This window comes from Mercenaria mercenaria, chromosome 18 (genome assembly GCF_021730395.1).
Source record: "Mercenaria mercenaria strain notata chromosome 18, MADL_Memer_1, whole genome shotgun sequence".
Taxonomy (NCBI): domain Eukaryota; kingdom Metazoa; phylum Mollusca; class Bivalvia; order Venerida; family Veneridae; genus Mercenaria; species Mercenaria mercenaria.
Genome location: NC_069378.1, coordinates 17,496,957 through 17,514,686, shown reverse-complemented (window position 1 = coordinate 17,514,686; position 17,730 = coordinate 17,496,957). Strand labels below are relative to the sequence as shown.

Below are 17,730 nucleotides of genomic sequence, written 5' to 3'. Positions count from 1 at the left end.
TAGATCTAATTGTCATGTCCATAAAAACCGATTTATTTGATATTCAAACTTTTGCAGAGTCTTCCGTAGCTTAACTATCGCAAATCTAACTCCATTATAGATCTAGTTATTTTATTTTATTTTTGGTGGGGTTTACGTGTAAAATAATTGAGGATAAATCACAGTACACCATCATGTAAAGTTATTGGTTTTATCGCTATGTGTAACGTTAATCGTGTTAAAGGGAATTATGATGAATTGAATCCCCCTTTTGATTAGTCTAAATAATGAGACATCGGGTAGACCGATTTTACATTTTGATATTTTACGTTGTCTACCTAAAGGGGATATAGACCAGTCAAAAAATATAACAATATTCAGCTCTTGAGTACAATTATTTGGACTACCTTTTGATACATGTAAGTTTTATTTGAATCTCATATCCGCAACAAAATCAGCATTTAAACCCAAATCTAGCGATGACAATTTCTTTCAAGTGGAGAAAACAACTCGTAACTGTTTCCTAGGATCGCGTCAAATTAGTTAGACTAAGACTCACATAATTATTCCGTAAGAAATTGCCGACTTTTTTCAACTAAAGAGGCATGATCGGTTCCGGAATCCCAGAATCGAAGTTATGCTGTTGAATCAATGATGGGCGAATCCAACAACTCGAGTCAGTCGCGTTTTATAATTATTGTGAAAACTAAACACGAGATACATTATTTAAAAGAAAAGTGTGCAACAAAAGGTACTGAAATTTAGGCAGAAAAAGGCCTGTAATGTATAAGAGGGTGTCATTTTTCACATCCACGCTACCTAAATGTAGTGTGCATTATGGCAAGATTCATTTAAATTTTAATGATGATTAGATCTAGTACATCTGTTACATTCCAGTTAAACACCCGTTCCAACAGTATTTGAATCAGCATTTCTTGGTCATGTAGCCAATGTAAACAAGTTCATTCAGTGTATTTTTACTCGTATCGGAAAGGCGGAGTTACCTGTAGACGAGATCCAAAAAATAGCTTCAGCATCGCTGCTTTTGTGACGTAAAGGTAAAACTCTATCGATTTAAAAAAAAAGCGAAAAAGGCAATTTGATCTGCAAACAGTAGTATCTTGTATCATGAAATGATAATGGTTATGGTAAATATACGTCTATGTTTAAACAAATACGAGAAAACGCACAAACCTGAACAAATACAAGATATGTATACCACCTTACAATAGAAAAAGGCCCACATACTTCCTTTTCAGATCTTTTATTCTTCTTTCAAATATCTATCCAATTATTATTAAACGTATGTTTAAACACGTGTATAATGTATGGTAAATATGAGTTATATGATATTTGTTTTATCATATTCTTCCTCGTACAGAAAATAGCTGCGAAAGGGATTCAATTGCATCAAATGCATCGCAACTGCCATACAAAATCCGCTCACCTAGGTATCAAACAATGGAATCGAGAGTGGCATCATTCAAGGAATTTCCACGTGACATTAAGCTGCCTCCTCAACAGTTTGCGGTGGCAGGGCTTTTCTTTACCGGTTTGTTTTTCTTTGAAATTTCATTTTGTCGTCTCCATTACTCGCCGAATATCTGCCAAGATGCAAATAAACAATCTTTTGATTTATCTTATTGCAATAGTGACAACAGTTCGGTAAAAACATATAAGTGAACAAAGTTTATTTTACATGAATTTAAAATTATGATGCATAGGAAATATTTCTTGCTTTTAAAAACGTTTAGATGAATTGATATGGTATCTTTAAAGAAATGAACACGTGCTTCAGTAATCACTTATTTTTACAGGAAATGGAGATTTATGTCGTTGTTTCACGTGCGATGGGGGTCTGAAAGACTGGAGCTCGGGTGATGATCCTATTAAAGAGCATGCAACATACTTTCCTAACTGTGCCTACATCAACCAGTTAAAAGGACCGGATTATGTAAAGTCACAGCAACAAAATCACAACAGAAATGAGCCTGTGGTATGTAGCTGTAGCTCTGACATGTGACATATTTACATTTTTTTGGAGTTCAAAATGTTGATGTATAGATGAGACCCAGAGACGTGTCATGCGTCCCTAAACATTTTTAGATTGAATGGATTAGGGCCCATATCCATTAATGTTTAAAGTTTGATACTATTTGGCAAACTAAAGTTTCCTCACAATCTATGTATATTTGTCTATGCCGGAGAAAAACGGAAATATAGCATTTTAGTTTCAGTTCAGATCTTTTATTGTTAAAGAATGTGGACCCAGGTCTGCAGGTTGACTATACAGTATAAACTTTTACTAGGTGACAAGTCTAAATGATACGCCGTAAGTAGACTTACCAGCTGGATACAAAAAAAATCTTCAAGTTTACATGCTACAGGTCAAGGTATTATGACATTATGTAAACATTATCTAACCATTCCAATTGCAAATTGCTAAATAACGGTATTTGTTCATCTGCAAAATTTCCAAATAAATCGCAGTTAACTATTTTCGTAAAAAAAGGGCGAAAAGGTGACCTAGCTTATTATAGAGCAATGTGGATACTTTATCTGAAATTTCAAAACCAGTTGCAATCAAATGAATAAATATATGCAGAAAACAGATATCATTACAAAATAAAAAATATTGTCCGGGTTTCAAACAGAATCTTGTCAAACAGGCATAATTTGTTTGATGACTTTGTTATATTGACGCTGGACAGGAAGTTGAAGCTGTATATTTTATTTTGGATTTTAAAAACTCCTCTGACATCGTTGTTCATCAAATACACTTGCATACATTAGAATTATATATACGTAGATGACCTACCAAATATATAAGCATTTCATCTAGTGACATGTTTGTGGATGTCACAACACTTGACAATACTTACAAAGATTTATATAGATCCCAAACATAACGTCAGAATGATTTACCGTTAATTTATATGTACAGATAACCCTAATCTCTGATTATGAATGCCTAGCTTGATGTCAGGAAAATGAGAGAAACACAGTCTAACACCTGCAAATATAACAAAACAAAGAAACAAAACTATAGCCTAAGATTATTTAAGGAACACAATACATAAAAGACCCAAAACTACTTACCTGGTTTCGTGCAAATACAGAAATAAATGCAGGAACGTGATCAAGGAAAATTACAATAAATGATAAGAAAATCAATGTTTTCTGACTTCCAGGGTGCAGCATGTGGTAGTAGTACAATCACTCAGCCAGCACAGACATCTCCGGATCTTCCAATGAATCAACTAACAATAGCAGACATAAGCAATGAATGTAAGCCTTTTATAAACAAATGACAGTAGAACAAAAGAAAGAAAACGGGATGTGCGATATCAAAACAAACACAAAATACTGATTTTATAATGTGTTTTACAATTGTTTTGTTATAAAACTAATAACTTATACCCTTACGAACATATCTATTTTTTTTTACCAAGGAAAGATTTGATAGGGGTTTCGCACATTTCATTGATTCAGGCAAACCGAGTCTGCTGTTAGTTTTCTTGCTTGCATCCTATGCTTCCTAAAGATCTTCTTAATTACTATCTCATCGGTAATCCTCAAGTGCCGTGTGGCGGTCTAAAAATTCACCCCGTACTTGGATTCTGTTCCTTTAGGATCATATAGTTATTTCAACATCTATGTAATTGAATTCTGCTATCTATAATAAGCTTTGATGAAACTCGTTATTCCAGGAAATGTCAGATCTATATCGCTCTTAAAATTACATGTTTACCAACTCAAACAGAACAATAAACTATTAAATGCTCTCTCATTTGTTCGGCTATACTGCATATATGCAGCACTGTATTTTATTGTCATATTGCATGCGTTACACAATTAGATCGTCAACATATAAAACTTGGTGAACTGTTATTAAAACTACTTCAAACGTGTGTCCTTCATTTACAACATGCCATATATGCTTAATCAAGCACATCTTGTAAAGTGGTAAACACCTGTCTACATTTGATATTTCTACTGTACTTTACCAGTGTTTACACACTTTCAAACATCATTAGCTCACGTGTACTCAAAACATTCAGTTGTAAGTTGTTCCTAACATTGTTAATAAAACAAATTTATCTACTCAAAGCCTCAGTATTCTAATTAATAATTGAAAGTGTAGACATGAAAAATAGTTACCTTTTTACAAATTATCAAGGCATAGTAACATGTAGGCTCGTTATAGAAGCTGTCAAAATCTTTGTTTGATGTATCTGTTGGAGTTGCATCATGACAATAGGAATCGCAATAAGACAAAGCAATAAAACATATCAGTATACATATAAAGCAGGTGTCTTTAAGGGCGGTTCGTTTGTGCATAGACAGGTATGGTTAGAAGCAAACTATTAAATTTTAGTAACATTCTGCTTGAAATATTGTTAAAACAGACATTAAACGTATGACTTTGGTTTTAAAAATAACACACTTGCTTTATTCGACACACAGAACTGTTATTAACTATAACATATCATCGTATTATGCTTTAAAATTTACCGCTTTTCTTCATATTTAGCCTATATTAGCCTATATTCATTTAAACATGTAGTACAGTTATTCGTTAACGAATTCATTAAATTAGTTATTTCCTACGCGAAGCTTATTACTGAATTATGTTTTTAAAAGTATCGATGTTAACAGTAGTTACAATTTCAAAAATTATCAACAAAGGTTGTTACTGAAGGTTGAATGATTCAATATCAAAACGTTTAAAAACTGTATCATTAAAAATGGGATCACAATACAGCGGGTCGATATACATATAAAGCAGGTGTTGTAACGGATAGAGACTATATACGGGAGATGCATGCTGAAGCTAAGCGTCGTTTGAAGCAAATCAGACTTTGTCGGGTGTTTTTAATTGATTTATAGCTGTTTGACTTCAGTCTTCCGCATTTTTATTCATTACGTGTATACAAATCACATGTACTATTATGTTGATGGTACTTTTATTTCTAGACTCTAGCTTCAATGTTAGCCAGGTTGTCCAACAGCTAGGGTATGCAGAGATAGATGTTATAACAGCTAAAGCGGAGTTACAAAGGAAAGGTAATAAATAAGTGGATCGACGTATTTAATTCACTCTTAAATTTCATGATCTAAGCTGTTTCATCAAACATGGACGACTGCAGTCCGATTAATAGTTTAAGGTCATTCATATTTTCCCATTCAACACGAAAGTATGGCATTATATGGTATTTTACTTATAAACTGGAAAATTCAAAATATTGTATTAACGATAAGTCCTTGCATAGCAATAGATATTCTGTTGACGTTCTGAAAATGTAATTGTTTCTTATTCTTGCTTAAAGGGAACAAACTTCCAACAGCCGAAGACATTGTGAACACATTGCTCGATATGCAGGAAAGAACTGTAAATTTCAAAACAGTAACTGCACCCCAGGAACAGGAAAACAGTAAGTTCAACGTTACACGCAATTGATTATCACATTATTTCTATTCTTGTTAGGCTACGTTGTTCGGTCAAAATATTTTGCAACTGTTCTCATGCAATGCCTTTTAGGTTTGTTATAGAAAGAAAGTATATAACAATATTTAAATCATTATCACATTCGCAAGGTGTTTATCATTTATTTTGTTCTTACAGCGTGATATATAACATCGATCAAGTTTAAAATGCTGAATTACAGACTTTGGCCGAAATTGCATCATAACAATGTAACATAAAATGATCACATCAGGGAGAATTATTCATGAAAACAGACGGGGTAATCGATATAACATTTAGTACGAAAAAGGGTAGCATGCACAACGACTAGAAGACATATCAATAATTTTAACTTTAAATAGAAAGAACCTCTTCATATCAGCTTGTAAAATAACAATAAACAAGAGCTGTTAGTAAAACACGTATGTCCCCACCTCTAAGACAGTCTGTCCCTTGCAGTCCCGAGGTCACTGTGGCCTTGATCTTCAACACAATAAGATTATGTACCGACACAAGCAATCATCCTATGAAATTTGAAGAGTCGACAAAGGCGTTCTTTTTTAATTTATTTAGTTGAGACTGTTTTCACTCTTGAAGTCACTGTGACCTTAACCCCGAACAAATGCGTCCACTACTACACACAGGCAGTCATCTCATGCTGATTGACGGCTGTTGGCAACAGCGGTCTTTTTTTTGAGCGGAAACCGTTTTAAGTCTCATGGTCACCGTGACATTGACCTTTGACATACTGACCCCAAAAACAAGAGTTCTCTAAATTATACTCTTGTATTTATAACATGTATAAACGTCGAGTTCTGCTCAACCCGGGGCTAGAGGGCGTAGCAGTTGGTAGCATGCATTTCCGCTACCGTCCATAAACAAGCTCAATCAAACCGAGCTTGCAACATTTTCAGTTATGTCGTGTTGGGCAACCTGTTTTTTTTTCCACATTTTTATTTCATCAACTGACGACAGGCAAATAATTCTTTTGAAAGTTTGCTTATTGTGAGACCAATCGTTCTCTAGTTATATATCGGAAACCAAATGGTTTACCCGAATGACGGACGGACAACCAGACAATGAGCAAAACAAAACACGCCAGCTTCGTAGAAAGGGAAGTATTCTATTTTTTATGATATTATAGATGGGCATGCTAGTATACTAAACACGTGCTGAGCAGTTGAGAGATGATTGTAGTAACAAATATAAGCATTTTATGAGTTCTTATGAAATATAATGCTCTTCCATCGTTTCATTTCTTAGACTTACAAGCCCTTACAGAGGAAAATAAGAAACTGTCCCGTCTTATCTACTGTATGCTGTGTGTTACTGGAGAAGCGGACATGTTGTTTCTGCCCTGCACCCATCATCGGACATGTCACGAATGTGCTGCTGATCTCATCTTCTGTCCCGTGTGTAATGAGTTTATCAAAGAGAAAGTCAAAACTTTTCGTTCCTAAAGTTTTATCAGAGACACTTTTTATTTCCACTACTGATCTTTCAGACTTAATGTCTCGATATGTAGGGAAGGACAAACATATTTTGTTACAAAAACGTGTAACAGTTATAACTAAATCATTGAAAAGATGTGATAAATTTTACTACATGTTAACATCTGCTTTTGCAACCTGGACGACTCTTTTCTGCGCTGGATTCGGTTACCCGATGACACGGAGGACTACATGAGTTTTACATTGCTTTCTGCAGCCAGATTCACGAACGCTTTGGGCGTAATATATTCTGTTCAATCGCTTGTTAATTTGGCTGCAGTAGCAAACATCAACGCATCAAAAGGACTTACTTCACTGAAGCTGATTTTACCACTGTAGTATATGTTTATTGCAAATGCCACTTATATGCAATTGTTTGACGTAGTTATAAACTGATGTTGATCTAAATAATGTTTCCTTTATGAGGACGGTGTGTTAAAGTAACTGCTTTCGTAAAATTAATATAAAATGTTTTATTGTAATGTTAATCTGAATTTCCTTAATACACTTAATCCAGTAGATATAGCGTAGACCTACGAATCACGAAATCTTGAATTCAATTCCCGGGCGAGGCTAAAGACATTGTGTTTGAAACCATTCGTCCTTCACCTCTGATTCATTTGTTGGAAGTTTGCGGGTACTTGCAGAGAACCAGTTTGTACCGGTACAGAATCCAGGAACACTAGGTAGGCCAACTGCCCTCCTTTGCATAACTGAAATTTCCTTGAAAAACGTTTAACCCAAAACAACCGAATTAATATGTTTCGTCATTATACCAGTATTTCTCTGCTTAACACATTTTAAAGTATCACTTCCCTTATCGAATCTAGAAGAACATCCTTTGGAAGCATAGAACTCAACTAAGCAAAATAACTGCAAATTTGATTTGAAAAGGTCTATTCTAGAGAGGTACCGAAATGTGGCAACACACTTCCTTTCCCCAAGAGAGAAATTCTGTAATATATTATCATCATAGCTAGTATTAAAAATCGATCAGTAATCTCATTGTAAAATAGTTTTCCGGATATTGATTTAAATAAGCCAGTTTATTTGTGGTATTGTAGCATGTATTACTAAATCGTTTACTGGCCCCATATTCTCATTAAAATATTTTCAGTCTCAAGTTTGATCATGAAACTATAGTTGTCATTAATATCTAGTGCATGTTCAAAATTAAATATTCATTTAATTAATTATTTTAAGTCACTGTTCAGTATTGATGGTCAATCTTACATGTTTGTAAGTTTCTATGTGTATGTTAATTGTGTGTGTGTTTGTCTTGTGTACGTGCTTATGCCTGTGCTTTTGTGGTTTACGCTGTAGGTAGACTGCTTTATAGGAACATGGCTTTCCTTATTGCATATACATACTTTGTTCCACTTTCCCCCAATATCCCTTTTTATCTACCACTTAACACCTGTATCCCCTACCCATTTTCTGTATTTTGCATATAATTAAAATGTACCCATCTACAATTATAGTTTTCCAATACAGCTTCTCTTTGCTGTAGGTCTGCTTTGCGATGCATGTCTCTATGATTGTGTTTAGGGTGCTCTGTGCTTCCGAGAAATCTACCCTTACCTTTTATCTCTTCTGAACACGGGGCCTGTCCATAGTGAGGCTGATAACGTATAAGTATGCAATATATATTATCAAACCTTTGTGACATCATTTCTTATTCACTCAGATATTTATTTTCTAAACATCTGTATACAATAAAAATGTATTTGTCGAACTTTGTCTTATTGATGATTTCATGATTTTATATTATTGTTAACTTAATACATGTGTAACGTTTTATTAGGTTTGTGTGTGTGTGTTTATTTTACGCCTTTGATATTTCACAACTGTCAACTTATCATCCTTGGGGTATACATGCACATATTTCTGACATTATCCAGCTAGAAATAAACTAGAATGTAATAATATGAACTTATGATATGTACTCTAAACATCTGTTTTGCCTTAAATGAGCTAAGTCAATTCAGTTCAAAATGATTCATTTCACTCGTTTCATGTATGCATGAATCAATTAGGTGATACATTTGACAATATGTTTGAGGCTCGTGCTATGTAAATTATCAAGAAAGTTATAACAAAGCTAACGTAAAAATGCAAAATTAGCATTTGAAAAATATATAAAATTATGATTCTGATATTGAATACTGATTTGATACGAAGCTTGGACATCGGAGAATCGAATCACAATTATAACCATTTTATATAGGCTCAGTATTATATAGCCGCAAGAATATAAACTATAATATTCTTAATTGACAATATTTTTTAACGAACGTGCACACGATACTTTTCTCTTTTTGGTATAATAAATTCATATTGATAAGATGCTCTAATTTGTATGAATTTGAATGTTTAAAGTAGTATGGCTAAACGAATTTTGTCCGATCATTTGACATTCGCCTCGGGTGACATTCTGCCCTCGGGTTGACAATATCACTGTCACACACGCTGCCATATGATATTTATATATTAATAATATACATATTTTTTAGACAATAAAAAGAGAAAAATGATATTATCTTTTCTTCAATATCTGTATTATTTGGCATACAATCTGCCTCACCATAAACCATGTCACTATCAGTAGGATCGTTTAATTATCAAAAATGAAGGATTGGTGAAGGACGTTTAAGACCTACATTGTATAATTGTGTTTATTCTGCTGGTGGATTACCTTACCTGGGGTCACAAGAGTTCACCATTGTTGGCGGTCAATAGAATAAAATGAAGAATGGTTTTAAGAAATTTAAACTAGACTCTTTTAATAACGTCATTGTTCCCTGTGTCCCACATTTCGCCGGCGATTGATAATATCGGCTAATAGTTTCATCGGAAAGGTCAAGAAAAATATATGTCGGTAGGTGTATATGGTTTGCGTTTTAAATTAGACTGTACATAGCTCTTGTCGCTTGGGATGTAATATGGGATTTACATTTAAAAAAGAACCATTTCTGCTAAATATTCCTATATATTTGTATTCATTAACTGTCTCCATTTTCTAGTTTTTAATTAGTCTGACGACCCTTACAGAAAGCAATAACCATTTACTTCGAAGTCTTTACTAATAGTTTTTACCGATCACAGTACTGAGCATAAATATCTAAAGCATTTTGTAAGCCTAAATTGACTCAAATTATATAACAATATCGTCAGCGTACAACATGATGAAAATATTCAAAAGGTCGTGTAGTTTGTTATCATTTTAAAAGTTTGGAATAACTACACCATTTTAAAAGAGACTTTGTATAAACAGTCTGTGTTTCATTTAGATATAGAGAATTAAAGACGATGTGAAAAACTGGGATAAAAGTGAGAAATCACTAAGGTATAGTTTTTCTACACTATATTTGTACAGTAAGCTAAAACGTTATGAAACAAAGCAATAAAAACAATGTAGCAAACATTAATTGTAATGAACTTAAAAACAGACGTTTAGAATCATGCACATATTGAATGGCTATTTGCGCAATAGTTGAAACTGTTGCATGAGGTCTGAAAGACATTACCGACAAGCCAATAAATTAGTGTTTTATTACATGGCATTACATATAAACTTTTACTATTTTATTTTTAAATCTTTGACTTTTTAGCCCGGTACGTACAAAATGTATGTGCTGAATACAGACAGGTCAATTAGCTCAAACTATGGAGACATGATTTATATAAAGCGGCATGTAATAAAAATGGTTTACATATTCGCTTAACAAACATGATAGAAATTTAGTTAATATCACTCCATATCAAAAATGAAAATTTAAAAAAATCCTATTTCAAATACTGACATGAGATAACGTTTTGTCTATAATCCATATTTCCTACAATGAACAATTGTAAATACTGAATTATTTAACTTGTCTATTGTTGCAATATATTAAGTACGAAAACCGTTTTAGTAAAAGTAGCCAAAACATGTTGTTTGAAGAGTGAACATATTCCACTGTTTACTTACTTCAAAATAAAGTAAAACGACAAAACAATCTGGTAATTTTATAGGGATAAATATTACATGTATATATTTGTCAGAATAGTAAAGAATTAAATAATGGATAAATCAATGGCTTAAACTATTACAATACATTGAAATAAGAATGTAAAAATTATAAATATAATATAACACTATCTACACTTGGACACCGGATCTTGCATTTTTCGTATGGTGATAAACTTTAGTCTTTCACTGAAACACACAAAAATAATCTGTATAAAACGGCAACACAGTGCGGACGTGTACTTTCAGATAATAAGAATAATAATAAAAAAAAAATTAAAAAAAAAAAACACACACATAAAAATACAAAAAAAAACATTGAGCAATTCAACAACAATTGAAAATGGATAAACAGTATTTAAAATCAAACGAATCATACATTTGCAATGTTTCCAACTGTTATCTAAACAAAAGCATAACAAAGGTTAAATGGCAAAGTTGCCGGTATCGCAATTCAAGTATTTAAATATATAGCTACGACCACAAAAAAAATGAAAAAAAAAACAAAAAAAACAAAGTAATGAAAAACATAAATCCATAATTAAAAGTACATGATAGTAGTTTAAATCAGTCGTAAACGTGCCCTTTTCAACAGTATCGTGTTTTAGTGACTCGATTGCGTTATTAGACCCACACAAACCTGCTCTTTTCTAACAATAACTTCATGATAATCATAATTTAAACACAGTAATACAGTGAAATGACGCATTGTCTTGGCCTTCTAAATGTCACAGAACACTTGTAACTGCAACAAAAATATAGATATCTGTATTTCACTATTTTTGATTCAAATCATGTAAATTAACATAACAAACCAACAATAGAATACAGTTGTATTGTATTTTGTGGTGAGTAAATAAAAGTTTGTAGCAGTTTATATGCACCATCGTATCGCCGCGTACAACATTAAATCCAGAAAAGAGACATTGGCTGAAGCAAAAATGTAACATTCTATAAGATAACAAGCAGCCAGGTTTATACATCTGTAGCTTCTCCAGCTTTTAAAACGATTTATCGGACTTATTCTGGTTTTTAACAGTCAATCTATTGCCGTTGCCTCTAAATGGCAATATTACTTTTATTTATTACATATTTTTCAGTATATAATCTTAATATTAGAGTGAACTATATTTGATATTGTCACAGTGAAAAATATCAAATATATTTTGCATAAGTAGGAAACTATAAAATTGATATATAGTCAAATTATGATATAATTAAAGAAAGAAAATGTGTTTGTTTTACATGTAAGATCAAAATATCTTTTACTCATGAATACCATATCTTACATTTTCACTTATTACTATGGCCCTTGTAAATATATTACATCTGGTGGTCACTTGTGGAATATATTTCAATCTTACACTGAAAAATAAACGACAGATATCCTCTATATCTACCATGGGGGTCAATAAAAATGTTCTTGTCTGAAACTACTTCTTTGATTTCGGAGTAATTTCACTTAATTATTTTTGTATAGTGCTGAACCAAACTTGTTCATAACATGTTGATATATTAAAAGTCATGGGTGACATGAAGGCTTTTTGTCTCTATAAATATGATACTTCACAATTATAAATGAACTTTTTTTTGTTTAGACGGTAAACATTAGTAAAAAGAACATTGCCGCTGGCTGGAGAGGTTTGATTTATGTTTTTTATATTTGTTTTAACTTTGAACTCATTTGACTACCAGTCGATCTATGATTATCAAAATCCTTTTGTCTTTATGTTAAAACGTCTTTCACACTCGAACTGTAATCACAGGAGCATGTTAATATATCACCAACGCTCGACATGAATAATTCGAAATATTATGCCGTGCGCATCGAGAGCTCTTGAATTAAAACAAATGAAATCCCTGTCCTAAATACTTCACAATGCAAATATAGTGACATTAAGGACATTCGTGAACCGCACAATCCATTTCTGTCGCTTTACTGATTCCAGTAATAAATGCTTGACAAATTACAGAAAATTAATAACATTTATCTACATTGATCAAATACAGTTTAAAGGGTGCAGTTAACAATTTCAATTAGTTTGCAGAAGAAAACAAATAAGTTTTCAGTCAGTTAAAAATATCCTGACTTTAGAACTTTATTTGCTTATAATGTATAACGTTCGAAGACCATTAACATTTAACAAAATAATAGCACGATCTTAGATTCAAATTATAAGTCAAAATAATAAAGGTTGACAAAGATTCCGACCTTATGTTTGCATATGTCTCTATTCTAGACAAACACTCGGCAACGATTGAATTTGAATAAAATCTGGAAATAGATCCCTCGGAAGCACCGAGTACAAGGCAAAAAGTGAAAATTGCAGACTCGGTTTGATTGAGTCTATTCATGAGCAGTAATGGAAAAATGCAAGTCTAATGTGTCTTGACGGAATCGAGCTCCAGTGAAGAAATAGATGAAGAAGTTAACCCCGCTATTTAGCCAAAGCAATATGTTTACATAATATATTTAAAAGCTTGTGCGGAGGTAATCTTCATATGTGTAGTTGTCCAGTTGCTATTTATTCTTATCCAGTGCTATAATAACCGTGATTGGTGAAACAAGGATAAGAAACGCAAAGTTGTATATGACGGTAGTAATGGGGATACTTTTTTCTAAACAAATCGAATTGGGGCAAGTTTAAAAATACGAAAAAACTATAGTCAAATCAGATGCAGCTAGGTTTAACAGAAACACCACTGTCGAGTTATTTCGATTTCTGCTTAGAACAAGAATAATAAGCGAGTTTCCGATCAACGCCACTATCATCAGTACAAATGCAACATATTTTCTGTTAATTCTTTCAATCAGATCATAATGCGCTGGTAATTTGAAACAAAAGCCATCAAAAAAGTATTCGTTACTCCTAGTGTCCGCGTTTAACATCGCATTTCCTCCTTTGTCTAGAGTTTCATTGTCCATTCCTTTCGTATTCGTATCCATTTCTTGCATTCGGTGAGCTTTTGATTAATATTTCCTTTGTCAATAAAATATTTAATTTTAAAACCAATAATGCTTAGGTTTCCGCGAGCTTCTCTGCTTTTCGATTTGTTTTCTCAATCATGATTGGACTGTGATCTTGGTATCATTAAAATTCATAGTTTTGTCAATAAGAAATCGTTAGTTAGAAATTGTAACTGAAAGTCAAAAATTCAAAACTAAAATGATTGCAGTTTTACAAACACATTTACAAAGCTTTGAAAAAAATCACCTATATCAATATCCATGAAACAGTTAAGAAGTTTCACTTTGATGAAATTGCACTCTGCAGTAGTGTCCTATCAGAGAAAATGGGTGGGATATAATTATAATTATATAATTATATGGAGCATTGTTTCATTCAATATATGTCTCTGCGTCAGTTTGCAATAATTGTGATATGAAGTATGAAATTGTTCTATTTTTTTTTTTCAAATCCGTTGAATGATTTGGTTTAAAACGAAAACAATGTACCCTCTGAGTGTTACTGTTTCACGTCAGTGCCTTTGTTAAGACCAAAACATATATATGTTAAAATAGACATGTACAAACACACCGAGGTTCTAAGTAACTACTTACAAATGTTTTAATGCAGTTTGTTTTAAAAATAAATTGACTATATAAACTTCTGTAATGGTAATTTCAAATGTCATTGTCCTTTGAATGTCATTTTCAGTAGGTTTCTAAATTTGCTTTTACTTTTGAAAAAAAAGTGTTGATTTAGTGATTAAAAAAGATACGGGCAAAAATAGGTTTTGGAAATTTTTGAAAGGATACTAAAACAGTTTCTCACAGACATCCACCATAAAATTTGATATTTTACGGTGGTCATTTCTAGTTATGGTGGATGTATGTGAGAAACTTTTTAAATGTTTGCGATGAATGTGTTGTTCTCAGTACAGGAGTAGTGTAGTCAATTAAAATAAACTACTTTGCATTCCAAAGACCAAAGTTCTTGATTAATTGAAACATATGTACAATTTAAGCTATTTGTAAAAGGTTTATGACTTTGGGGAAGATAAATAACTAACATTCCTGTTTTATGTGTTTCTACACTTCCCCTAAAATATCTTTGAAGTTTCTTATGAAAATGAGAACATATTTCTAGTTGATTATTCATCAAAGTGTTTGTCAGACTTGTAGTTCATACATTAAAAACAAAGAAATACCGAATTCTGATTGGGTATATGATTACGTTTACAGATATTTCTTCAGTAACCTTTATTTTCCTATCATCTGATGTTTGCTCCCCTATGCCACAGAAATATTTCATAATAATTTCAAAGACCAAAATCAGAAAATTGTACAAACATCTTCACGAATAAGGAGTCATAATTTATTGCTGACTGAAGCAACCATTACCTGCAGTGCGTAAACAACAAAGAAACACGACACTTTGATGATACCGAGATATTATGGAAATAAACAAAATGAGTATTCAGTCTTTGATGAAATTATTTATGTATTTGTACTGTGTTTGTTTCTTTCATGTCACACAAGAAAACTGGTCTTTGATGAAATTATTATGTATTTGTACTGTGTTTGTTTCTTTCATGTCACACAAGAAAACTGGTTTATAACAATTTCTAAAAGTCAAAATGGACAATGATCAGAATGATGCAATGTTGCAATGCTCTTATGAATGCTGTGGGGAATTTTCAGTTTTGATTTCTTATATGAAGACGTTTGTAGATGAAATAATCAAAGCGCGTTAATGGTATTTGATTCACTTAGCGTTTGAACTAACTCTTAAGGAATCTACTAAATAATGTTTAATATATCACCTCAGATAAATGATGATAGTTCGACGCAATTATAAATGATAGAAGACCAAATAAATTATAGAAATAACGACTAAGTATACCGCCGCCTCCTAAAATTTAATTGCAAATATACTAATCCGGAGGCAGATCTTAGTTTACGACAACATTTATGATAAAATAATTGTGTTGTTTATTCACGTTCTTTTTTATTTTCTGTTTAGATTTTTTTTTTGCTTAGAGAAACAATGTGCTAGATATTAACTAAATTACGAAGTAATGCATTTTGACGTCATTGAAATCATTACTTTGATATTTTTCTTTGTTTTTTTTTTGCGAGTCAATCATCGCGTGAAAATAATGTTTTTCATCAGGAAATTACATAATTTTAGCAATCTTTTCACTTTGATGTAAGATGTGTGTGCGCGCGCTTCCTAACGTGCTGCGTGCATGCGGGCGTGTGTGTTTTTGATTTTTCCAACAATGTTTCAGTCGTATAAACGACGTCGTTCTGTAGCAGTGAGCATAACGCATTAATTTTAAAGTGCTTCCTACTCCACTGGAATATCACGTTGAAGACACGTGACATAGTATCCCGTCTGAGCCGTAGTACTTACTCTTGATGGTGAACGCCAAGTTTAATCACGCTTTATCAGCTGAAATGCTTTTCACGACTTTTCGACTTTGAATGCTGACCAAAACACTAGTTTTTTGACGACATATTTCTTTGAAGAAGGTGCATAATCCCCACTATGTACAAAGTGGACATATTGATTCATAATGCCGCATTTTTATGCCCCCGCTTTGGGGCGCATATAGATTTGCCCTTGTCCGTGCGTCCGTCCGCGCGTCCGTCTGTCCGTCATTCCGAGAATGTTGTGTCGCGCCTAGCCTAAAAGTATTTGACGTAGAGTCACAAAACTGTACAGGAATGTTGGTCAGCATGTGTAGCTGTGCACCTGGGGTTTTGCGTCCAGATTCATTCAGACATGTAGGAGTTATGGCCCCTGACTTTGATTTAGTAAAAACTTGGTCATTTTAATGTTGTGTCGCGCGTAGCTCCAAAAGTATTTGACCTAGAGTCACCAAAGTTTACAGGAATGTTGGTCAGCATGTGCAGTTGTGTACCTGGGGTTTTGCGTCCAGATCCATTCAGTCATGTAGGAGTGACGGCCCCTGACTTAGTTAAAAATTGGTCATTTTAATGTTGTGTCGTGCGTAGCTCCAAAAGTATTTGACCTAGAGTCACCAAAGTTTACAGTAATGTTGGTCAGCATGTGCAGTTGTGCACCTGGGGTTTCTTGTCCGGATTCATTAAGTCGTGTAGGAGTTATGGCCCATGACTTAGTTACAAAATTGTCTTTGTTGTGTTGCACGTAGCTCCAAAAGAATTTGATTTAGAGTTACCAAAGTTTACAGAAATGTTCGTCAGTATGTGCAGTTGTGCACCTGGGATTTTGCGTCCGGATTCATTCAGTATTGTAGGAGTAACGGCCCCTGACCTAGGGAAGAAGAGCGCCGCCATGCGGGGCAATATACGCCCGAAGGCTTACATCATAGGATGGGAGCAAAATTTTAAGAACTTGACTGTTGTAGCCCAAAGGACTGGAACAACAAAAGGAAAACTTCAAAAAACAAATCCAGAAAAAAATATTCAAGGCCTACAAAAAAATCCTTATCAGGTACAGGTATGTAAAAATAGACCTAAAAATTGGAAGTACCATCCATGTTGTACCACAGAAAGATGGTCTCGGTTTTTCCCTACAGCCAATAATAAAAAAGTTTCAAAATAAGCTATTTATAGTAACATAAAAGGGAAGTAATTAAAAAAAAATATTGTAAGTACAAAAAAGAGATCTGCCAAATAAAAACAAGCGCACTGCAATGCAGAGCAATATACACAAAGCAAAGTCATATATGACCTTTGACCCTTAAGTGTGACCTTGACCTTGAAGCGAGTCATCCGGAACATGCGTTCTGCACATCGTCTCAGTGTGGTGAACATTTCTGCCAAGTTTCTTTGAAATCCTTCCAGCAGTTCA

General features: G+C 33.3%; 1 protein-coding gene across 1 annotated transcript; it reads left to right on the top strand.

Annotated features, from left to right (window-relative positions):
- The first annotated feature begins 1,157 nt into the window (after positions 1–1,157).
- On the top strand, positions 1,158–9,470 carry LOC123543728 (baculoviral IAP repeat-containing protein 3-like). Its single transcript, XM_053530207.1, has 6 exons — positions 1,158–1,531; positions 1,797–1,975; positions 3,171–3,267; positions 4,957–5,046; positions 5,310–5,414; positions 6,710–9,470. The coding sequence occupies exons 1-6, from the start codon at positions 1,441–1,443 to the stop codon at positions 6,904–6,906; spliced, it is 759 nt and encodes a 252-aa protein (XP_053386182.1). The 5' UTR covers positions 1,158–1,440; the 3' UTR covers positions 6,907–9,470.
- Positions 9,471–17,730: the final 8,260 nt, after the last annotated feature.